General features: G+C 37.5%; 1 protein-coding gene across 1 annotated transcript in view; it reads right to left on the bottom strand.

The window, feature by feature from the left end:
• Positions 1-26,028, bottom strand: part of LOC104077957 (ankyrin-2-like) — a gene marked incomplete at both ends in the record, with an annotated part of 60,479 nt that overhangs the window by 10,042 nt on the left and 24,409 nt on the right. The window contains 9 exons of the mRNA XM_009579383.1: positions 1,178-1,382; positions 2,241-2,452; positions 3,407-3,561; positions 4,772-4,870; positions 6,548-6,772; positions 13,923-13,958; positions 18,428-18,531; positions 19,156-19,258; positions 24,586-24,730. Of these exons, the coding sequence (XP_009577678.1) occupies positions 1,178-1,382; positions 2,241-2,452; positions 3,407-3,561; positions 4,772-4,870; positions 6,548-6,772; positions 13,923-13,958; positions 18,428-18,531; positions 19,156-19,258; positions 24,586-24,730 (1,284 nt within the window). The remainder of the gene's footprint in view (positions 1-1,177; positions 1,383-2,240; positions 2,453-3,406; positions 3,562-4,771; positions 4,871-6,547; positions 6,773-13,922; positions 13,959-18,427; positions 18,532-19,155; positions 19,259-24,585; positions 24,731-26,028) is intronic.

Genomic DNA, 26,028 nt, shown 5'->3' with positions numbered 1-26,028 from the left:
TTCCTATTTGGCCCATGCAGCTGAAAATGTGGGCACGGTCTGTCACCCTGCAGCTGTGTTTTCAAGTTCTTCTATGTATGTCCCTGCCTCACCTTTTGGTGAAGAATGTCCAGTTGGTTTCCAGTTACCTTAAAATTACACTGAGCTTATAGAAAACAGAAATAGAAGTGTTTATTTCTAACTGCAGCTACAAATATTTGTAACACACATATGAAGAACTGAAGGAAAAACTATGCATAACCAGGGCTAAGGCAGAACGTGTGTCTGTCCCTCCTCTCATATACAGCTGACTTTAGTTAGATATCCATTTGACCATGTAGCACGGTCTTCATGCAAACCTTAAACCAAGCTGTATCTGTAAAGGAATACTAGTTTTCAGGAAACACCTCCTTTCTCCTTTTGGTGAAGGATTCTTGGAACCAATTTCCCTTTTGAAGTTTTCCAGAAGATCCTTGCAGATTTACTGTTCCTCCAAGAAACTTACTCAAATTCCTCTATAAAGAGGAGACCATTCTTCTCTATTTAAATAAACATAGTCTCACTCTCTTGGAAATGCAAATACTTCTTTGTTGACCAGATGTTGTTTCTGGTATTTCAGCAGCTACCTAACACCTTTGTGTCAAGAAATTGTAAAAGCACCTGTTCTCCGGAATGACTCATTGGCACATCCCAGTGTGTAATGCATCTTACATTGGGTTGGTATCTGAAATCAGTTTGAAAATTATGAAAGATGCTAACTTCTAAACAGAATAAATACATGCAGCTCATTTCTGCCTCTTAACTGAGACTGAATGAGACGCTAATCACTTTGGAGTTATAGCAAGTATAAAGTGTTTAACTCCAATATTTTCCTCTGAAGCATACTGCAAATTATGCCTGTACTACACTTACTCTGCTAGGCAGAGGTATGTTGGTTCTCAAGAAACAAACTGTAAGGAAAATGCAAAAAAACCAAACCTGAAGTCTATGATTGTATCACACATCTCTTGTTAGTCCAAACACCAAATGTTATCTCTGCTATAAAGTAATTGTTTGGAAAGTAGTTTATTTTCACAGCCTTTCATCCCAGTGAGGTTTTCACCAAGCTTTCCATGTGTATAATCAGTTTAACATATTCAGCCCACGATAACTGACAATTTCAAGATGCACATAAAAAGCTCTAGTATTTGCATCCTACCTGTTATGCTGCATAGTAACCTTAAAGTGGGTGTGTCGCCTCCATAACCATTCATGATCCCATCAGTGGAGGCCTTGGGGACGGGAATCGTCATCGTGATGGGTTTATGGAACTTCCTTCTCCTGGGCTCCAGGGTGACTATGGGACTGAAGGTAGCCTTGTTGCCTAAAATCTTCTTTATAAGTTCAGTATGCATAGGTTGAGCCTTTCCAAAGCAAAAGACAATAACAGAATAGTTACCTAAAGACAGTTTAATGAGTATGTAAAGAACTGGGTCTGTATATTGCCACAAAATCCTTAAGTTTTTACACTAAATGGCACGATTTCCCATGAAAATCTGCAGACAGAAGAACTAATTGCCAGTGAGAAGGGGAGACCTCCCTTTCTCAACTTTCCCAGGCCTTCCTTCTCTTCCTATCCCCTTCCTTGGTGCTTGTCAGACCCTTTACAGCATTAATTTAATTCACTTAACCAGTAGCAAATGATTCCCTTGTCACCCTTTCTTTTTTCTTAGGACAAGCTCTGACCTATTTTAGTAAGCTATTCAGCTATTCACAGGGGATTTCAACAAGCACAGTCTCCTGGCCAAGGTAAGTTGTGGATGCATGCAGCAGGAGGAGGGGATGGAGGTAGGGGAAGGAGTTCCCCCTCTTCCAGTAGTGAACTGTTAGGCTGGTTTACTTCATGCTGAGAATCCGTACATTTGACCTAGTTATTCCAGCACCTTGTACTTCTCTGATGCCTTTCGTAAGAAGTATTTAAGAAATTGTTCTATAACCTACGCTAATATCATCATCATCGTCACCACCAAAATTAGGTGCTTTCCCCAAGATCATATAGACAGTTAACAGACAGGAATCTGAATTAACTGGAATACCCAAAGCTTTACCACTTGCTTTGACTCTTGCACGGATTTTTTTTTTTTAATTATTTCACTAGAAGCATTCTAGAGAACAACATACAATGTGATGGAGAACAGCTGAATATGCTGGTTCTCCATTCAAAGAAGGTGATTTTACACTAAAAAAAAAAAAAGATAAGCCTTGTAATTGTTTCACTGTACCTGGAGGCCAACGCGAATTCGTTTGGTTAGAGCCCCTTCTGGGAAGACTGCCTGCACTTGTGGTACAACAGTGCTGCTCAGCACACCTCCCTCAGGTCCGATAAGGTTGCTGTCCTGTTTGATCCGGGATACCACTGCAAAGTACTGAGGGAAATCTCGGGTGATGATGCGGCAGATACGTTTCTTCTCAAGCTCCTCTGGAGTGTCAAGTACTGAGGCCAGAAGAGAAGATGGTCAGAAGACAAGAATTTCGTAGAAACAATACAGCGAACTTCAAAATGCATTCAAGCTTTTCACAGCTTAACTACAACTTACAAAAGTATTTTGTCTAGAAATCAAAGGGGAAAAGGAAACACATCCCAGTATTTTAAGTTCAGCTAAAACAGAGAAATCAAGAAAGGAACAGACAGACTGAACAACTAACTGAAGGGAGCTTAAGACAGCGAATCATGTGATCATAAATGGTTATGGAGGCGACACTTTTGGGGATGACAACATCCCCAAAATCAGCAGGCAAACAAGCAAAGGGAAACAAGCCCCTTTCTACTTCACATGTTTACACTCTGGCCCAGAGTAGCATCAAGGAAACTAAACTCCAAATCAAAAAAGTATCAAAGTATGAGTTCAGCTTTAAGTGTGTGAGTTGGCTCATTTACTTTTTTTTTTTAAAAGCCATCAAAATTAATAACAAATTCCGCAGATCCTAGACAGCCCAAGGCCATTTTGTTCTCTCAGAAAGCAAGAGTATCCATGACTGACATTTCCTCCCACACACGTAGCTGCTTGGAAAGGATTAGTATGATAATTGCCTTGTTTTGGAAAGATGTTCGCTACGGAAGCTTTTTGTTTAACACTACGAAAAAGAGCAGTAGAAAACATAAGTCTAGCATCTATTCTCAATTTCCTGATGGTAGATTTTGTTTTGTCCCACTACTTCAGCAGACCACGCAAGGGAAGTAAGCACAAGTACACAGTGCTTCTGCTGGCTCCTGTACATGATTATGCTCCAATGTGACTGAAATGAAGTATCTGGAGAATGTAGTGTCAGAAATTCTAGGGCGGACCAAACATGAGGTGCTAAATAGAATAAATGGTAAAAAGCTATTACCCCCAGTTACAGACGTAATGCAGGAGCAGAATAAAAAAAAAAAAGTCACACTCAATACCTTCATCCATCCCATTCAAGATTTCATTCAGTTCATCCTCAGTGTATTCACAGAAATGCTCCTTCCAGCTGTCCCCGTTCTCACTGCGCAGGATCACCAGCTCCCTCTCTTTCCCACGCAGCGCAGCAAAATGGGGAATCTCCACAATCACAGGCCTGGCACAGCAACACAGCGCATTAAATGCACACGGGAGAGAGGAAGAAACAGGATTAACAGCAACTCTATTCAGTCTGCTACAAAGTGACCTGGAATTCTACCTATTTCGCTGGAATACTTTGGCATAATCCTAAACTAGTAGGTCACTAACACATACTAGATTTTTACAGGGACCCAGTAAACGTTGCAGGACAGATTAAAAAGTGCATTCACCTCTTTCCACAGTGTGAATGATATTTGGTAAGATAATAGTGCTTAGCTAGAAATTTGGTACTTGTTTTGCAAATTCATAAAAAACTCATGCTCATTTTAGTTGTCACTACTGTCTGGGTTAACCTGTGCAACTTCATTTCAAAGAGAATCTACTGTAACATATATGAATACTGGGACAAATTCCGATCTCACTTATACTAGTGCAAATCAGAGTAATTTCATTGCAATCAGTGGGCAACTCTGTCCTGTGCCAATTTTACTTCATTCTAATTCTATATATTCCAATGAATTTATTCCTGATTTACACTCTGGGAGAGATAAAGGAGGTCTGAGGAGATCATCTGGGTTTCTATTTCAGTATAGGAGATAAGAATTTGCCTTGTTGCCTTACAAGCAGACGGCAATATATATAAATCAGTGTATGCGTCCATATATATATATATACACACACACATATACAACACGTGTACATATAATATATCTATATTTATATATACATATACATACGTACTTTTAGAAATAAGAGAAAATACAAATATATTTGTATATACACTTCTCTAATTAGAGGACTCACACAGGTTACCATGTACATAGTAAATGTCATGTGTTCTATTATACTGGTGGTATCCAACATATAACTTACGGATTCATCAGTCCTTGATATAAAAAAACATCTTAAAATTTACAGTAGATTCCTTTTTTTGGTCCCAATCCAGGTTGCTTTGCTACAGACATCAAGCACATAACTAGGAAGATTTCATGCCAAAACAAAAATGAAGGCCACAGTACTTTAAGAAAAAGATACAAACATACCATCAAAACAAAACCACATACCACAAGGGTTGAAAAATGGTCCACTAAGGGTTAGGTATACAAAATTTCAAATGATAGGAAGGGACAATATCATGGGCATAATGACATAAAAAAATCATATTGCAGAAGGAGGAGAAGAATGGGAAGGTCAGCATCCATCAATTTGTTTCAAGTCTCTCCTACCCAAGGAATTTGGTCCCAGGAGGCCCCAGCTGAAGGATTCGGCTGACCAAGCTTTCTCCCTCATTAAGTGGGGGAGGAGCCGTAGGCAGATGAAGTTTACTGAGTACATCCAAAGCAGCAGTGAAAGAAAGAACATAAATAAACTTTATGTATTTTTTGTGCCAGAACGCCAGTGCCACTGTCTGGTCCACAGAGTGGAATTAGGCTGTACACTGAATAAGGTTCCGTCCTAGCGATGACAATTTGGTGATCAAAATCAGCAAAATTAGTTTCGTTAATTTAGGATCTTTTCTTGCTTATGGGATGACAATGGGAGTTTTGGCAGTGAACTCAGTGGGAACAGGAATTGGACCTTAGAATGCATCTCTGCAAACAGTACAGTAATTTTCTGATTTCACTGCCAGTACAACATGTAGAAAAACGCTTGCAGGAAGGGCACAAAGATCTGAGAATGAATAAAACTGCGCTATATCCTGGTCTTTCAGGTGAGACATTCTCAATAGATAGAGAAACCATTAAAAAGAAAATGGGAGACATACTTAAGGGCAGTTCGTATGTGACAAAGATAATGGGAAGACTAAATGTGACAGCACAATACTTCTTCTGCTCTAGGTTTCTTTCTGCTTCTCTTTAAGTGACCAAGATGTGAAAAGAGTAAGTGGTACAAACCATCTGATTAGCCAGCTTGTTTGCTGTTACTTGTAATATAAAGAGGTATCCCATCTGTCAAAAGGAATGGTTGGCTTGCTTTTAGCATCACATTCGCTATGTTACAGAACTGCTCTTGCTTTTTTACCAGAGCAACAGTGAAGTAGCCAAAACACGTCTTGGGTATGTTCTCCTTTCACACTCCATATAAAAGCAGCGGGCAGTTAAAAACTACCAATCAATTTTTTTCTATCCCTAAGCTCAGTCTTTTAGAAAAAGCACTAACGAAGATAATGGCTCTGATGACTGCCTGTAATAATAGGATTTTAAAGCAACTGATTTGTTTGGAAATGGATTTAAACTATTGCTGCTTACAGAGTCACTTTTTTTTACAATTTCTGAATAAAGCTATTTATTGTAATAGAAGGGGTTCCTTCAATCATCCACTCTTGGATGCCACAGTTGATAGGGAGAACAAATAAAAAAAGTGTGGATAACTGCTGCTTTCAAGCTGAAAATTGCTAAAACAAGCTCAGCAGCAGACACAAATCTGATCTTTCTATGGGTTTTGCAGCATAGGACAAAAGAAATGGCCAAAAAATTCCAGGGTTGTCCTATTGCTTAATTTAGCAATTTCAACCCCAGAAAAATCAAAGGCACTGTGCTTCCCTGATAGTCCAAATTACTGATAACACAACACAAGCCTCTAAAATAAGCAGCTGTAACTTGTGTTGTATAGGTAGCAGGCTTTACATTTGGGCTTTAGATCAGTGCTGTGCTATTCGTGCCTTATATGTAGATTATTTAAATGGAGCATGAACTGCCTTTTCTGGCTGCAAAGGGGTCTTTTCCCACTGTAATATCACAACACTGAGTAATAATTATATCCAAGGAAGCACATTAACCTTAGCGCTAGTGGTTAAAATATCCATTTTCAAAGGAAAAGGCATAAAAGCTTTGTGAATTGTTAACTAACAACTGATTTGTATTTCACACGACCAGTCTGTTACGATATGTTACAAAGATCTTTTTCTGTTCAAGTCTTGAAAAAGGAACCATTTCAGTGCAACTTGCAAACAGACAAAAATAGACCGAACATCTTCCTTTAGGCCATATGGCATCCCTTACCCAAGAAACTGAGCACCAGAAGGTCCAACTTCAATCAGGCGGCTGGCCAGACCCTCGCCTTCCACCATGGGAGGCATGGTGGCCAGTCTGTGGCGTTTCACCAAGCGGCAAGTCACTCGTGTTGGAGCAGTGCATTTCCGCGGAGGAATAATGATTCGTAGTCCGTTATGTCTGCAACCTCTCATGGCACCCCCACGAGCATCCACCATGAAACTAACTAGGAAGCTGAAAAATCAGGGAAAAAAGATTAGATGCAAAAGATATTGAAACTCCTTTGGTTATGTTCCACATACGCAACTAACTACGTATGTAGATAAGGCTCTTTCTCAAGATGTACAGTTAGAAAAAGCCTTTCTCCCATGTGAAGCACCAAATCATGCTAAGATGATTTATTAATTAAACTGACAACTGCTCTCTAAAAGTTCTTCACAGAAAGTCTTATTTCACAGTGCTGCTGTTGGTAACAATACCAGCAGTCACTGATAAATGTAAGCAGATGTGTATGTACCTATTAGAGACAAAGTCAAGTACAAATATCACTACTCTGTACCTGCAAGCATCTATATTGTAAAGTTGGCACTCTTTAAGTACTTGACAAGCAAATACATCTTATTGAAGAAAATTATTTATGACTCAAGAATATAAAGCCAATTCTGATTGGAGGGTTGTTGGGGTTTTTTTAGGTTATCTATATAATTTTCTAGTTATTTGATAAACTATAATTTCTAACAAAAAATGGTTTTGGATTTTAAAAAGAATCAAATTTTTCTGGAGTTTGTGGATACAATTCATAATATATCAGTGGAGTTAGCACCTATTTATATCAAAAACCCAACATGTCTTTATTGTTTGAGGACAAATTTTGGATTTTGGTGAGATGACAATAGCTACAGTCACTGTATTAGAGGTTTATTTATGGATTTTTGTTTTTCTGTGTTACTTTGCACAGCAATACAATGTCCCAGTGGAAAACTTCCAGATGCAGAAAGCCATCTAACGGGAAGCCCTCTTCTAGCACAAGGTAAATTATCTTATTTATTTCTTTTTCTTTAAAAGGGAGAAAAACATTTCATGGAATTTCTTTTATGCTGAACTTTTTATAGTTCCATATATAACGAACAGGTAGATTTTGACAGATTTGTTACAAAGATCGGGAACGTTCTTGGGAAAGGTGTAGAACTACTTTCATTTTTTTTACTGGTTTATGACTTAGGATCATGCCTGATGTGGGATGGGAATGTTAGGTTGCCAGAAGTGAAAATAAAAGTAGATGAGACAGAACGGTATCAGGCCTACTTCTAGCCACTAAAATAGAATCATCACATGGGGAGCCGCAGAAATGCTACTGAAGGACCTGCAATAGAGAAAAGCCCTTATAACATGAGTAACAAATACAGGTATTTTTCCACTGTCCCCTTGACCGTTCTGTGCAACAAACATTGCATCCATTCATTGTCCACACAGCTACAAGTAATTCCACATGCTGTAAAAACACAACACTCAACACACCGTGCAAGTCAGAAAAATGGATGATGGAAAGGAGCCACAAGCGCCAGTCAGAAGCACACCATGCACCACGGATGCCAGTCTTTCTCACACATGCAGTCTCCTATTCTACTGCCATTCATATACCTCTAGGTTTTGTTTAGTGTAAAAGTCTGGGTAGTACAACCATTATCTCATTCCTTAGAGGTTGGTGTTTCTGTGGTTTTAACAAGGGGGAAAAAAAGAAAATGAAAACGTTTTACAGCTTTGATTCTCTGGGGATTAATTTAGAAAAATGGGAGCTTCCTTCATAAAATACATACTTTATACATTTTAAAGCACAGATGAAAGAAGAGCTTAAGAGATACTAAATGCTCAATTGTTGCAATAATGCTCTATGGCTGGCATTGCAATTTTCCTTGAACTGTATGAAGTAGTGTTATCGAAGTGGTTCTGAATTATGTTTCAGAGAATCGGTCCAAGTCTCTATTATAATGGGTGCGTTAGAGGTAGTTAATAACACTGAGCGCTGGAAGAAGAGTTTCACATTTTGATGCTAACACTATGAGCAACAGAAATACTACCCCTGCAATTACCAGAAGCTAATGAGTGCACTTACTGAATTAAATTAGCATTCACATTCTTCATTGTTTAAGCTGCCATGAACACAATTTTTAGGATTCAATTATTTACATTATTGACGTAATACTCAAGATTGTAATACTCAACAGGACCACCTTCTTTCGCTAACCATCACTGAAATATTAGTGTTAGGTCATCTGTCTGTCTTATAGCCTCCTTAGCTTATCTCCCCATGTGTCTCAGCAATGCCAAAACCACTGTTAACTGCTAGAAGAATACATACACACAAAAGGTAAGGGTCCAAATCAAATAATCTCCTTTCTGACCACAATAATGGGTTCTGTTGCTTTTAATACGGTGCTCTTTCTCTGTGTAGTAATTCCTTTCAGACTAACTAAAAGATAAGCAGAGTGCTGAAATAGTACTGCCTTCTCAAAAAGCACACATTACACAATTAAGATAACTAGCTTGTGGTGTAGAACCAACATAAAAGTTGAAGAAGCAGGAGTAGCCCTGTGTTCCCACATCTGCAAAATTTGGGGTCTAATACAGGTCGGTTAAAAAACGAGTGGGTCAGAGCAAGGTCTGTCAGTGAATCTATCACAAGGTCTATCAGTCTTCCATCACTGAAACCAACTATTGCTCCAAAGAGTGGAAAAACAGGCAAAGATAAGTATCCTTGGAAGGTGAACACAAAGATAACATAGTTAGGATAAAAACAGTAGGACATTATTATTATTCACTGTAAAAACAGCTGTTTCTATCATAAAGAAGATCTAATGTATTTACTAAATAACGAGACACAACCTGGCAAACAGGAGTGTTCACCACAGTATACACTAAAAAACAGATTTGTGCCATATCACTGAAACAGACCCCCAGATGAAACGAGAGATTCCTGAAGAGTTCTGTGACTTCTGGATGAGTCTGAAACCACCTAAGAGACTGCAAGTACCCTTCAACTGCTGGACAGCAAATTCAGGCAAACATAGAATAGTATGAGGACAGCGTAGAAAGACTAGTGCCAATTATCATACTAACTATGGAGGAGCCGGTTCACAAATCCATGAAATTTCCAGAAAACAAATTTTGAAGAACTAGCATGAATATAGTGCAAAAGCAAGAAACTGAAGGGGAAAATTCCTCAGCTCCAGAGCCATGGCATGGAAGTCTAAAGGACAGTACACTGATACAGGATTTGTAGAGCTGACACAGAATGTAAAAATACGTTCTTTTTCACCGTACCACCCTGTTTATTTCCCAACCTTTTGCCACATTCATTTTTTCATCCGCTTATTTAATCCAATTTCTTTTAATCTCTTTTTTTTTTTTTAAATCAGCACGTTTCACATAATTTTGCAATAGAGTCATAACAAAGCACTTTCTGAATCATAGCAGCCTCTTTTTCTGCCTATTTACTACATAATAGGGCATCTGATGGTGACATTACTGTTCCAGGACTGGAAAAGCTTTGCCCTTTTGAAGGACTGTGTATATCAATGTACAAATAATTCATACAAAACTAATGCATGACATAAAACATGCTTTCTGAAATATGCATTTAGGAAACTGAAAAAATTGTACGACTAATATAAAGGAAATGTAAAATGCAAATTAATTATTTTGTTGCCCACATATGCACACGTTATTTTTCCTCTCCCTCATGTTTCTTCTACCAGATGTTGTTAAGTGACAAGACTGAGATAGGAGGAGATTGTACTCAAATGAACAAACAAAACTAGCAGGAATAATTGGCAGATTAAGCCATCACTCTGGGAAGTGGTACCTTTTCATTATAAATTCCCATGGCCAAAAAGAAAATAACACGATACTAGCATATGAATAACCCTAACATCATATATACTCCCTGCAGCTTAGGTGCAGGGGTGCTTCTCTTGATTGCATGCAGAGAGACAGCGCTTTGCTTTACCATCTCTGAGAGGTACGCGTTCAATCTTTGCATCGGTCTTCCCTCTCTGACTTAAAACTTCGTAAGATCCTCCTTCTGCAAAGGGCAGTTAGCTCATGCTAACTGGATGGTGCAAAAAGTGACTTGCTAAGCAGGAAACTCAGAGCTTGCTCCACGTTCCAACTGCAGGAAGCACTACTACAAGCACTACCAACCATCTATGTACAGAGAATAAAGAGGAGAAGGCTCATTAAAGAGAAACACAAATGGCTGTGAGGAGTTCAAGAGAAAAAGAAAAAAAAAGAAAAAAATGTTAATAAAAGGGATTAAAGGGAATCAGAAAGCTCTTACAGGTTATCACTAGAAGAGGAGAAGAAAGAAGGCATCCTAAATGTTCCTTACATGCTTCTATGACAACTTATTATAATATTAAAAATTAAAGAAAATGTAAAAGAAACCAAAATAACTTACAGGAACTCCATATAGATAAAATAGCTACAATTTTCAGAAGGGGTTAAAAATGCCATAATAGGGGATGGAAAACCTTAGCAGGGATTAACTATGGTTAGGAGAAATGAGGTAAAGCTGAGGAGAGAGAAAAGAATATAAATAGGAGAAAACTTTTGGACAGCTGATAAATAGGAAAAACATTCTTGTGAGCCATTTAAAAAAAAGGTGGCCAAAATAATTGAACTGATTAATCAATGCGTCAAATTTACATGTACTTTCCATCAGCAAAAGTCTATTTCAGAACATGTTTTAAATGTCATTCCTATAATAACTATATATAGGGGAAGCATCCTTCTTTAGCACTGACTTCAGCTTATCTTGGCAACCCATGGCAAGAACTTAAATTTCAATTAAGTGATGATTCAAAATCAAAGCAGATTATGGGTTAAAGCAGCAAAGTCAAAATCTGTCTATCAAGGGTAACTAAGGCAACAATGAGACGATCTTTCTGACTGCTAACACAGCCTTTGAGTAAGTTTCATTTTCTGCCAGTTTTAAGGGTTCTGTTAGAAAAGATGCATGACACAAATATGTGACCCTGAGTGTATTGCAAATTGGATCGATACTGAGCTTTCCTGAGATTTAGCAAGGTGGTAGTCCAATATAATAGCCAAATCAATGAAATAAATTAGGTTTTGGGAAATCATTGCCTTCTCTCTTTTAAAGAGAATGAAGGGGAAATCAGGTTTGTTGGTTGGTTTTTTTTTTTTTATAAAGGACAAATAAAGAACAAAAGCAATTCTTTTCTAGGAATAAGTTATAGACTGCAGGGGAGTCTATGCATCCTTCTGTTAAACACATGGTTAGCAGTTAGATCAAGCGTCATCCATTCTCCTCTAATTTAGCAATACTTATTCAAATTAGAGAAGCCATTTTATTCTCTTTAATTTTAGAGCAATTAAAAACTACATACGTGCCATACGAAAGGTTAACTATCAAATAACATTGGCTACAGCATCCTTCTGGTTGAGGACATATATAAAAGGCCCCTAAACCTTTCAGGCTGTTTCCATGCCTTCTACAGAGAGCAGAGCAAAGAGCAATGGGTCTTCTAACGGCTCCACCTGAACAAAACATGGACAATATATATGCATTGGATTTATCCATCTTACAAGGACAAAAAGTTGTGTTGTATCTTCATGAAATACTTCTATTTCAGATCTGAGCCTGAGTTATTCCCTTTGCTGATTTTATTCACGTGGAATTAACTTGCTTTTATTCTATATCTATGCCCATTTGAAAGATAATAGCATGATGAACAAATAAAATAAAAAATGGATGTGTCAACACTGGGGGGTGAAAGAAGATACTTATTGTGCGATTTGTGAAGAATCACTGTCACGTAAATAGCTTTGCAGAAGAGTCACAGTTTCAGGTGGCTGCGAATGCAAGCATGTTGGCACTCAAACACACTCCTCATTCTGCAGTATCATTTGAAGAGCCATGCAAACCTAGCATCGTGAAGTGTCTTTCTAGAACAGCCAATAGTTCTTTGAACATACAAAACCAGAATAGGCAAAATCAATACACCACCACTTTCATACGGTCAGTTCAGGTATGATTATTCTTTCAAACTAGCTAGGCAGGCACACATGCTCTCATCAGGTAGCAGGAAACAATAAAAAGCTCTAACTAGAGCACATCCTTTGGAGACACATTTAAGAACTTTTCTGTGTACATTATCTTAATTTTTAAAAGAAACTGGGAAACAAGGAGATAGCAGCATTCAGTGTTAGTCGCAGTGTGAAGAAGCAGAAACAAACAATCAGGGTGCTTCAGCCATTGTAAAGTGTTCAGCTGAAGAAGGAAAACTGATAGAGAGCCTGAAATTAAGAAAAAAAGGCCTTGATCCAGCTCCCGCTGAAGTCAACAGCAAGTCATTCAACTACTTCAGTGTGCTTTCCATCAGGCTGCAACTATGGCATACATAAACAAGGCAAAAGACACATTCCAGGAGGACAAAAAACATGATCCTACACAGGAAACCACTAGAGTATTTACTTATGGTAACGTTCTCTTCACTGCATTAGTCAACTACAGAGAGATTGAGTGACATGACCTAAAAATACGGGTTTGTAGTTTGGGTTTTTATTTAGCCATTTAATAATTTTGCACAGCTGAATATTTAAGAAGATTTTCACCTTTCTATGGTTACGTTAAAGGAGATGAAGAGGTATTGTGCCAATAAACACTTAGTTTGCCAAGTGAAGATAATCTCCTTTGCGAAGGTACCACTTCAGGTGTTCTGTGCAGGATGCAATGTGCCGGTGATTCAACCGCTGATTAACCGAGGTCACACAAAAAATGCATGTGGCATGAAAAATAAAATATACTGGGTCTGTGCTGTTATTCTACTAGTTCCAATACGGTGGCACAATTTGGAAAATATGTCTTAGGGAGTGGCTCTGCAATATTCTTTATATAGACAAGAGAGATAAGAGGCCCACTTTGTAATATAACAGTTGAAATTAAACCTATCTACAATGGTTTATGTGGATTATTTGGGGGGGGGTGGTGTTCCTTCCTTTTCATAATATTAAACCATGCCACCAACAGAGAAAATGCATTGTTAATTACATCAAAGGTTAAAACAATCTAGGAATGTATAAGGAGCTTTGTTAAGATTTTTTGCAGTGGACTTATTATGTGTCCAGTGTTCTTTTCTTATAGAGGACATAGCAGATGGGATAAAGTGGACACTTACTCTATAAGAAGAGAAATAGGGCCACGTGTAACTCTTACTGCTTGTCAGAGTAGATTTTTTTTTTTCTCTTGGCAAACATGCACTATCAAAACACTAAAGCATCCTGAAGTGAGGTAAGAGAGGAGGATAAATGGGGTGGGTGAGAAGTGCAATGTATTAAAGAAAGAAATTATGCGGAAGTTCACCTGCTGTTGTCATGATCAAGACATGGAGAAGAGCATCTGCAATAGAATAGATGATTTAACATCAAAAAGGAATAGAAAGGGAAAAAAAGAATGAGTTAAATGAAATACTGAAATATTGGAAAAATGAAACAGATTTCTAAATTAAACACATGAACATATACATATATATGCATATTCATTACATGTGAGAAGGTAGGAGTGAGTATGGAAAATAAGCCTACATCCTTGGTTACAAATGGTTACTACTACTACAGCAGTAAAGCTAGAGTCATCTAGTCTCTCTACACACGTTCTCAAACTGGAAGTCAGATACCTAAAACGTACAGTTAGATTCTCAGTAAATCTTTCAGATTAGGGGAAATGCTGCTTGGTTTAGGTGTCCACATCTAAAATTTGGACCACGGTATGTCAAAGGGTAAGGTATCTAAGGTAATTCCAGCCACTGTTTCTATTAACACAATAAATCATTATTTTCTTTTCTTCAAATTTCCTATCAATACATTCTGTTCTCCACTTTCTTCCATTTCAACATGTTTCTTGTCCTCCTTTTGTTTTGCACTACTGAATGACAAATTTCAAACTTTCAGTTTGACCTGTTTAGGCTTTTAGTAATGTGTCACATAGCCAGTTAGTTTTCTGATGTCGCTTTTTGTTATATATATCTCCATTGTCGTTTTCTTCCACTGACATGAACAGTGATTTGCTATTAATGAAACACACCAGCTGTTTTTCCTTATTGTAACTTTCTGAATAAAGGTCAAAAAGGCTACAGTATAATTTGAAATCATTTAGACTCTCAGATTTTAGAAATGACTATCCGCTGGTCGCTGCCAGGTCCTGTTTCCATAACTATTTCCAGGAAATTAATCTCACATTGGGGAAAACAGTATTACAGATTCAAAATACAACACTTGAAATATATTTTGATTACCTTGTTAGCAAAGATCCAGTCTCCTTTTTTGCAGACATGCAGCTAAGAATGATAATTCACATTATTTGTCACAGTTCAAGCTGCCCACTCCTTTGTCCTTCTCCCTTTTCACGGATGGAAGCAACAACTTCCAGAAAGGTAAATTCACTAATAATATCCCAACTGTTTCATTTTGTCAGATAAAAATACTGATACACTTGGATCTTGTATTAGCCAAATAGGGACTTCTTAATCAAATTATATAAAAGAGATCAATATCTTTCATTAAAAAGGAGTTTTACTGTGAGCAAATCAGAATTGGAAAAACTGCAGAGCTGCTACATATCTTGCTCTAGAACACAAAAGCAAGTTAATATCAAAGCATGAACTCAAAGCTCTTGCTCGCAGTGCGAGGTTCCTGACAATATGTGAGATTTGCCTCTCTTCTTATCTATCATACCTTTACATATTTATCAATAGAATTCTCAGAAATATAATCCATACAACTAAATTGTGGAAATTTTTTTCACTGTATCACCAGAATGCAGGTATGAAAACAACATAATTTCGCACATAATTTATACTTTAAAATCCTACAGTCAGCCTTACCTTTACCATTCACACTTAACAACTGTGGGTGATAGAGACATAAGAATATGATACTATCAAGCAGTGTCTAAATGCTGCAAGTGAAAAGAAATCTTTCAGTTCAGTGGTTTTTTGCCTTCCAACTTAATGAAAGTATGTGTTCCTCCACAATAAGATGTTGTGAGGCATGAGATTAAAACTGTGAAATGCATTTGCGTTTATGTAGGCATTAGTTCTGTTCAGGATATTATACATAGTATCCCCTAATATTACTAGCAAAGCGATAAAACTCTTATCTTATTGGATATTTAGCACCCAAACTTTCTGGCATATCCAGAGATCCTTAACTTTGCTCAATATGTAAGATCATATAGTTTTATCAGGAGAAGCAGATCCCATTTGCTGAAATGAAGTTTAAATGCAGGAATTTATACTTTTTCCTTCAGCCAATATATGAAACTATTCAGAAACTGTTAGCTGTGTAAAATGATCAGGAGATGTTTATGTTGAGATTGTGAGCACCAAAAGAGTGTTACCTCTTAAGAGAGAATGATTTTCTTGTTTTCAAAAATGGCTGCCAAAGCCTCTGACCAAAGATCTTGCTTTTCTTTCCTTATTGATGAAATTATCAACATATTGAAACAATAGTTACATTTAAATTTTAAATGGATGGTTAAAATATTTTCCCCTCCTGAAATTTCAGACATAGGAGAAGTTTTGGTTAGTTATGCAAAGGCTGAAATATATGCCTGGGAAATTCCACACCAAGAGAACAGTTCTCTACAAATTTATCCTTTTGCTTGGGGGTGTTACACTGTGATCCACAGAAACACTTCCCTACAATGGGAGATCAGTAAGAACCCCAAACCAATTTGGGGTTAGCCACTGAAGTAGTGCAGGGAGCAAATAGTGTAATTTTTTTCTCAGATTGCACAGAATACAAAATTAAGATCATCTGTGCCAAATAAATTACTGTCCAATACTTTGTTGATGTGTTACTTTATAAAAACACGGTCTGAATTTAATACATTTCCAGTGTCTTGGGCAAAACCAAGGCCACACTCTTGCTTAAAGCCACTAACAATGTTTATATAGGATTTCTTTTCAAACAGTAAGAGTTTTCTTTCATGACAGATATATTCTACCTTCAATGCGTGCTCCTGAAATGTCAGCAGTGTTGCTAGTTCACAAGAACCTAGTAATAGTGTACATCTGTGTACGAAGGAGGGTGTAGGTGACGAGAGGGATATAAATGACAAACATATTTTTTGTTGTTCGAGCTAAGTGAATGCAACAATCATGCACACAGTACTTCTACAATTGTTTCACTTTTAAAATAAGGTCTTAAAAGCTAAACTCTAGTAGTCAATGTATTTTCCTAAAAAAGAGATGTAAATAAGATGCACCCCAACAGTTTATGATAACTTAATGACTCGGACAAATCTAAGCAAGATAAAAATGAAGTGTTGTACAGTCTTTTCCAAAGGCTGAGTAATCATTATTATAGGTTTCTTATCACAATATTTAGTGGCAAGTTAGTTGGTATGTATAAAAAGCAGAACATAATTTGCATCGCGTTAAATGTCACTATTTCATACAAGGCTGCAGAAAGCATTCCTTCTATTAAAATCAGGTATTCTTATTCTACCACTATCATCCTGGTCATCCAAGAAGATCTACATATCACTAATATTTTTTAAAAGGAAAACACAAAATGATTGCACATCCAAGAAATAAATGCCACTCTTCTAGAAACTATGTAGTTCATCCTCTGCCATCACTGGAAAGCCCTACCTTTCAGAAAAGTGAAAAGTAATGCATCCTTTGGAAAAAGTCTGTAAACTATTTAGGGTTAGAATAAACCACCAAAACAATTTTAAAGCTTACATACTGACGTATATAAAAACACAGACATACTGTACACATTTTTCATTTAATTTGTTAGTTTTAGAGCTCAAGAAAAGCATATCCAAACAACACTGATCACAGCCAAATATCCTGCTACCAGCTAACAAACAAACTTCTCATATGTCACAAATCAGTCAATTTGCAATCGCAGTTATGACAATATTGTTCCTCCTCTAGACCAGGACTGCCTGGCATTCCAAATGGGACTCCAGTGTGATTTTTTGAAAGATACAGACTGTAAGACTGTTGCAAACTCATTTGAGATTAACAAAAAAATCTTTCTCTTTGTGATGTCCAGCCATGCTGCATACAACACAGCTCCACAGAAATTAAATGCTTTTTCATGACATCAGTTTCTTATGAATTCATCTGTACATGCCTCATCAAATCTGACAGCAGGACACAAGTGTAGAATTCAGTGTAAAGACCAAAATTAGTTAAACCACAGTAAGTAAGAGCACTTAAAACAAATGCACTCACAGATTTTGAGGCCAACCAGGATAAGCTTTCTAAGTATGAATTTGGCTGGGCCTGCATTTTGACCTGTCTTAATGCATTTCAATGAGCTTGCCCAAATGCAAATGCTTACAGTCAGTTGTGAGAATACATGAATATGTGTAAAGCACGTGATGTTTAGGTTGCTTGTCTATTACACCGTTCATGTAATTTAACATCCTTCGTTTCTTTTTTTAGTAATCATGACAAACACTAGAGTTGGTGCTTACCTAAACTACTTCACTAGCATAGAAAGTTCTCATCATCTGGAGTGATTAGGTCCTTGGTCTCAATTATTACTCACTTTAAAAAGGCACTGTATTTATTTCTCCATATAATTCACACAAACGCATGTGTGTATGTGTCAATTATTCATTCCTCTTGAACTTGACTGAAAGCTCACTGACTTGCAGTGATTTCAGTGGATAGTCTTGGTACTCAGGCTTGTTTGATTGTCAGAGCTTAAGAGATGGTAACAATTTATTGACAGCTCTAGGAGGCAGTGAATTAAAATATAACTCCTAGTTAAGCATTAGTTGAAGCTGCTGCCACTGCAGGTATTCTGTTTCTCTTTTTTTAGTATAATGCTAATTGATACACTCACCCTGAATGAATAGGGCTGGAAGAAAGAGCCACATTGTCCAAGTTTTCAGGGCCCCAGCTTAAGCGATATGAATTCCTTTCAGCTTCTTTGGCCAGAGTTGTTACCTTGGTAAGCAAAAAACCCTCCTTTTTACTACAATAAAATCAATTAATCAATCAAACAATAAGAAGAAGTATTTTGCACAGTAGTGCCTAAAGCTTTTAAACTTTTTTAAAAAAGAAAACAAAGGAGTAACAATAGCGTTAAGATATTAGAAACCCCTTATTGTAACATTTTGTACTTGCTCAAAGTAATCATAACCAGTTAGTGGTTCCAGTGAAATGAATGCTGCAATTTACCAAACTGCCATTTCCTAAATCTTTTTTTTTTTTTAAACTACAAGCATGCTTCAGGATAGTATCTCTGAGGACAACGGCCCTGAGTTCATTAGATCACCTGAATATTTAGCCCAATGGCTGTTAGCACCATTCAAAAATCAGTTAAAATGGAGAACATTATAAAGACAGTCCCTATACTACATTCACACAGCTTATCCATTTATTTTGGAATAGAGCTTAATATTACACAGCATAATATGCCATTAAATATCAATGAAAATTAGAGAGATTTGTATTAAAATAAACAAAGCAGCATACATGACATGGTATTACTAGTACAATCTAAACTGTAATCTTTTTATATTTCCATATTTATCCAACCGGTAAGTGAATTTAAGAGAATTTTCTTACCTGCTGGCTGGGGATTACAACCGTATCGTCGATCATGGCACTGTCCCTCAGGTAGGAGCCATGGCTCAACGTGTGGGACCTGTCTGAACTGAAGGATCGCAGGCTGGTAGGTTGGTAGGATGCCATAGCAATATATCAGCAGTACAGATGATGTTGTAAAGGTGTCATGATAGATCGAGTGGGAGAATGAAAAAAGCGTGCTATTAGCAATATGATGCAGCTTCCAGGGGGAGTAGATAATAGTCACGGGGGGAAAAACAAGAGCTTTACAAATCTGTATTATGCTACCTTTCTGACCAAGGGCCACAAAGTCTTTTGACTGACTTATTTGCTTCAAAATGCAGAACCTAGAGATTAATCTAGTGACAGTTTATTTTATACTCACAAATACTTTATACTTGGCTTTGTGGCATGATAGTTTCTTTATAATAGGAAGTATGAATTTTTTTAAGTAAGGCTCTTTGGAGAAGTTCTCTCTCCTGCTACATCACACAAGCAAACCACTATGGAAAACCAGAATGCTAACATCTGAAGAAAAGCTGAAATTACTCTTTCTGAAGCTTTGTTATGATTTACTCTCTCCTCTTACAACTGTAAATAAGTAAGCTTGATATTGTCCCCTGGAAGGTACACACAGCAAGGTGAATTGTGGCCAGCCACAAGCTCCTGTGTAAAACAAAATTATTCCTCTGTATGCCAACAGCATCTTTAGAAAGGCAGTCCAAATGTGAGCACTGTTTTCTTTGTAAGTACACACAGCTCTACAGAAAACCGGTTGCTGTAGCAATGAGAGATGCAAGGCAGTAAATAAGCTGCTTCCAAGCACTGGCTCAGAATGTAACTGCAGTATCCACTAGCAAAAAGCAAAAAAGGACAAATAAGACACCACAGAAGGACATACTGAGGTAAATGGGGTTTCTGCTACCAAATAGCACTAGTTTAGTCCTTTAAATATTTACTAGCAGCAGTATTACAATAGTGAATTTTAAAAACAGATCAACCACTGTCAGAAGTTGCATGTGTACTCTGTGATGTCATTCTGTATCTTGAGGAATATAGTACATATAACTGAAAGAAGCAGTTTTATTTTCATGGCTTACACATCCATGAGTAGTACTCATAATGACTAACACACTGGATCAGAACAATAGGCCATTTATCTAGGCACATAGATTTTTAAGAGAGAATTCATTTTCAGCAGTTAGCAATAAAAAAAATCACATGTACATTATGGACTCGAGATTCAAGTGCTTTAAATGCAAATCTTGTTGGAAAACATATTTTACCATCTGATTCACACCAGTCAGCTTTTTTTGACAATAGCTACATTCATTCAGTAATTTTTTGATCCATTTTTAGAAGCAAATGGTTACCTTAGTTTTATTAGAAATATATGACATTGAAGAATAATCAATACTATTGATCATTGATTTATACCAATGACCTATTTAGCATACTAGATGGATTGTACAAAACTGAAAGCAAAGATAGGTATTACACAAGTACCAGCCTTAGGAAAGTCTGGAGAAAGAAACAAACCAACAATAAATAATCTCTCTTACATGTCATGAAATGTCTTTCACCCAGACAAGTGGAAGAGGTGAGATGTATAAGGCTGGTATTATTAGAAAATGCATTTCTAGAATAAAATTCCGATTCCATTAAAACAACCAACAAAATTTCAATAGGGACGGAAGTTCACCCTAACTGTCTGCATATAACATTGCAGAAAAAAATTATGAAGAGGAATGTTGACTGAAGAGTATTTTGGTTAAACATTGTAGTGTGAATTGGGCACGCAGAGTGCACCTTGCTTGTTCATAACAAGAGTACTTCAGTGAACGTTTGTTCTTTGGTTGAAAAATAAGCCTCAGTAGCAGACCCCATTTGCCATCATTATCCTTTATTCATTTCAATGTTTGACACTTTAAGAACTGCTTCGCTGCACCATGCAATGCTTGTAAGAGGTCCACCATCCAAGTTGTAGGTTCTGCTATTCAGCTAATGTCATGTCCTGGATAGATACTGAATGAAAGGAAGTATGTCCTAGATTTGACTGGTTATCTGTATGGTGATTTTGTCCCCATATTCTCCTGCAAGTAGCCCAGTACATATCCACTATGTAGTACCTGTATGTAAGCTCCTGTAAATATCCAATACATTGAGGGTATGGACTTTATCTACAGGCGAGGTATGCACAAGCATGACTGAGGTCTGCAGTAAATTAGAAGTTTGAATTTCCTACTACACTTAATTTCAAAGCTAATGTTCAGATGACACTGCCCCTCTTCTGTGTGCTGTACCAGCTAAATGAAGAGCAAACCAATAGTTAATGTTCTGTGCTTCTGAGACTTAGAAATAAAGGTACTGACTGAAACGACAGTCCAATTACGGAAGTGTAGTGGCACTGAACAGAACTTACTGTTTATTATTGTAATAAGTCTTCAGGAATCCTGTAAAAAAATAAAACCCTAAATCACAGAGACAAAACTAATGACTAAATACAGATTCTTTCCAAATCTGGTTGATAAATCTTAAGTCACAGGGGTTGTGGGGTTAATAGCACTCTACTCAGCCCCAGAGACTGAACTGTGGAACCCAGGAATCCTACAAAGCTCCTGAACATAAGAGTGTGTCTTGCCCGTGTTAGGTAATGCACAGGCATGTATCATCCACCTCTTCTAAGCCCTGAATAAAGCCCAGGCGTTATCCAGAAAATAAGAACAGCACACTCTAGCCAAGTTTCTAATCTGGATGACTGGGAGACCATGTTGCAGTACACATTCACTTGCCAGCCTAGACAGAGCTCTAGCAAGCTCTAGTCCAGTTGAGGGTATCTGTTGTCATGGGAAACATATGTTGTTTCAGAAGCTGGGAAAAGAACCTGGTATCATTGAAAACTGTATAAGTCAGCCTTGAAGACGTTTCTCTATTTAAAGACTGAAAGCCTTCCTCACACCTGTCATAGACCAGAAAGGTGGAAAGGACTTACAATGAAACAGAGTCTTTTCAAATACTGGTGATCTGACACGGCCCGAATCAGCTGTGGCTCTCAATATCTAGAGGGAGAATCCAGCTAGTGTAGTCCATTCTGTTTATTTTTTATTCACATAGAGAAGGAAAATGGCTAACCTTCCCAGCAGCATGGTGACAGAAGGACAGCTACCAGCTGTTGTGATCTAATGCAACTTCCCTGATCCTTGCTAACAGTATCTTCACAGGAATCGGGGAAGCTTCTGTGGGACAGTAGCTATGTCATACTGTGACCTTTCTAGACAGAGAGTACTGTTGAATCAGTATTCACCACTGTTGAATCAGTATTCACCACTACATATCATACTCATTTGAGACTATAACTATCTCCAACGGCAGCATCGTTCATTTGGTTCTCCAAATCAACTTCCCGGCATACAGCAGGCCTCCAAAATGGATGAACAGAGACAGGTGCCATAAAAGCATATAGGGACAACATGTTTTCATGCTATGTAATACCTACCTGGGCATGGTGCTAATGAAAGCATATGAGAAAGGAATGAAGGGGAGAGAGAAATAAAATAAATAGAGAAGATGGTTACGAAAAAAAAAGATATGTTTTTAAATCAAATTGTTTAATGCATAAGATTACATGAGTCTAGACTGCTAATACTATTTTGCTTTACTGAATTTCTTGAGAAACTAAAGTCAGTATAAGGCAATGAAAATCACATTAAAGCAAAAGCAAAATAATTGAAGCAGTCTCCGTGAAAATTCCTACAAGCAGTAACTTGACAGTGACAGAAAATGAGACCATGGAGTTAGAAAGATGTACTTTTTTCTTTCATTCTTTCTCACTTTATCATTTTGCTTCATATCAATATAATCATGCTTGATACAGGATGTGAAATAATTTTCATACAACACAAAATAAAACACATCAATTACATGCCAGTGAAAATCTACTGAAATCCATCAAAAGTATTTAAAAGCTAAAATACTCTAAATGGGAGCAGAAACTGGCTTAACGCTTGCCTGCACAATCATTTCTATACAACATCTTAAAATTTAAAAAAATACAAACTTTGTTACCATTGAAAGCACATGAAAAAAGCTTTTGATTTTTAAGCATTCTGATGTAGTTCATAAACATCCTCTGAGACTTAAAAGCCACACAGTCACTTTGTTTTCAGTGGATTCACTGGAGCTGTCTAAAAACCAACAAAGACTCCAAGCTTGTAAGACCTGAATGATGAGGGATTTACACGTGCTGTGAGGCAAATCGAACTGTTTCCTGACTTCTTGTCTTGCAGGAGCAATTCATAGCCTACTGAAGTAAACAGAATGGATCCTACTGATTTCACTGAGCTTCGGAAATGCTGCCAGAATAACAATCAAGACTGGAAAATGAGGCAGGTTAAAAATTCTTTCTGCCACCAAGTTCTCAACCTTTTTTTTTTCCCTTTAGTGAACCCCAATTCTAAAGGCAGTAAGTCTGGAGACATTACTGATTTACACTAGACCTTGTCATTTTCAAAAATTCCTGCGTAGCCTACTCTAAACTAGAACTGTGGGTGTTAATCTGCCAGTTTGAGTCTACGCTTATGCTCACTAGTAAAGGCTCTCATTCTGAAAAGGGAAATCCGTATTTTTTGTAGACTATATAGTGACAATCTCTAAATTAAAAAAAAAAAAAAAAAAAATTAAAGCTACAGGCATTATTATTCCACAAATACATCTAGGCTTAAGTTCAACTTGTTAGATATAAGCAGATCAGTAAGTTTTCTGGACTGAACACACGTTCTTTCTTCTAATGTACTTTTTTTTAATTTACAACATAAATACTGTGCTGTGCCAGTAGAAGGAAAATGATTCTCTTTCCTGCTAATTCAACCATGATGAAACAGAAAGGGTCAATGTGCTTGCCGACAATTGTTACTCACTGCCAAGCCAATGCAGAATGACCAAGTCCATTGCTCCTTTCCTTGTATCTACAGCCAGCAAACTACTCTAAAAAGTCGTCTCACCTAATGCTAAAACACCCTGTCCACCTACCCACCCATCCTCTGACTCATGACAGGAGGAGATGAGGACGATTCATAAGCCCTTTCCATAGACAGCTAGACTCTTCTTCCTTTGCCTGACCACAAAGACAATAAAGCAAGCCATGCCTTTTCAAGAACAAAATAGGAATCTCAAACAAATCCTTCACTAGACTCCGAGTACAGTATCAGTGCCAAATGTATTCATTTCTGGACTGGTCAGGAAATATTCCTCCTGACCACACCTTCCTCCTACAAAGTGGCGGCAGCCACGCTGACATACCTACTGAAGAAATGCTGACAAGTGCATCCCATGTCTCCCTTGAGTTAAAGACCCCGAGAAAGGGATTTCAAACATTTATAACAAAATGTGTGCATAATTATCATATGAAAAGACATGCGTCCAGGCAAATACCTGTCAGATCGTCCTCCTTCCAAGCTGTACCTTAGGTAGTTCATACCATCTAAGAACTGGCTGCTTGGTAAAGAGTCATCTCCTAGTTCTCTGAGGTCTTCTGGCCTAAGGTACTCTCCTCCATCTCCTGTCATTGTGTCATCACCTTTAAACCAATCACAGAAGGGATAGAGATAAGCACACACACAAGTTTGATTTCATTTACATGTTGGGATCTAACAGCTGGATGGCACAATAAACAGGAAGGCATTTTCCACTCAAGAAACACTGCAAACCACAAGCAATTAATGTATTTAATGAAACTGGCACATCAAGCAAGATTAAAAAAAAAAATTGAAATCAGGGTGATTAATCAATTAGATTTAATCTAATTTTTGCTGTTGCACATTCTGGTAAGGGGCAAATTTCTTTGCTACTCTCTAAAGCAGGATCTCTCTGTCCCTTTATTCATTTTAGCTCTCTGGTCACAGCTATACTGTATCACAGCCTGACAGTTTATGATTAAATATAACCACTTACTTGACTGTAAGCTATGTGTTTTCAGCTAAAAAGGTGTTTTCTGTGGCCTTATGCCTGATAGTTGCAAATCCTAATTTAAACTCTCCATTGTCCAAACTCCACATCATATGAGGCTGTCTCACCCATATTTCAACATCCTTGTGTGATCAGCAAAAAAATTCTTATTTCTAAAACACAGCAATATCCAGAAACTGGAAATAAGCTCACATGCACAGATGGTAATGATCATTAATCAGAAAAGTAATTCATCATGAATCAAAGCCTAAATGATCATTGGTTATCTGACATAATAACCTTTTTGCATATACTCTGAATAACAGGGTTTAAATTTTTTTTTTAGGTCCAAAATTATTTTCCCCAGGAAATTCTGTCTATATGAAGTCACAGTTTGCTTTTCCCTAGCAGGCTAACAAAACAGACTACATTGCCAAGCAACATGTAGATGTTTCTTTTCATTCCCATTTACAACACGGTTTCTCTCCACTGTTTCTGCCTGCAGATTTCAGTCACTTTCCCGATGGTTAATTACTACTGTAGGAGCCTGCCAGAGGCTTGGTGTGGCCCACAGAACCGCACAACATAACCCTAGGCCACTGATATCTTCAAACTTTCTCATTTTCTAAGCTGCATGGGCAAACGTCAAGAACCTGAAGCTCAATTACATGAAGGACACTGCAACTGTTACACAGGAACAGTCTTCAGGGACTACATATTCAGCTGCAGTAATTCACCCTGATATGCTGAGGAACACGAAGGATTGCAAAGGTTAGGTGAGTGGTATCCATGCTGTTTCAACTCATTTGGGCATCAGGACAGTTGCCACTTGTGTGATTTAAAGTCTTAATAAAGAAAAAATGCAAGAAACAACTATAGTTACTGCTGCTATTTCTGGTAGAGCGTCTTCCCTGCCCCCCCCCCCCCCCC

This window comes from Fulmarus glacialis, unplaced genomic scaffold (assembly GCF_000690835.1).
Source record: "Fulmarus glacialis isolate BGI_N327 unplaced genomic scaffold, ASM69083v1 scaffold26566, whole genome shotgun sequence".
Taxonomy (NCBI): domain Eukaryota; kingdom Metazoa; phylum Chordata; class Aves; order Procellariiformes; family Procellariidae; genus Fulmarus; species Fulmarus glacialis.
Note: the sequence above shows the minus strand (reverse complement) of the source record. Positions and strands in the feature narration are given on the sequence as shown.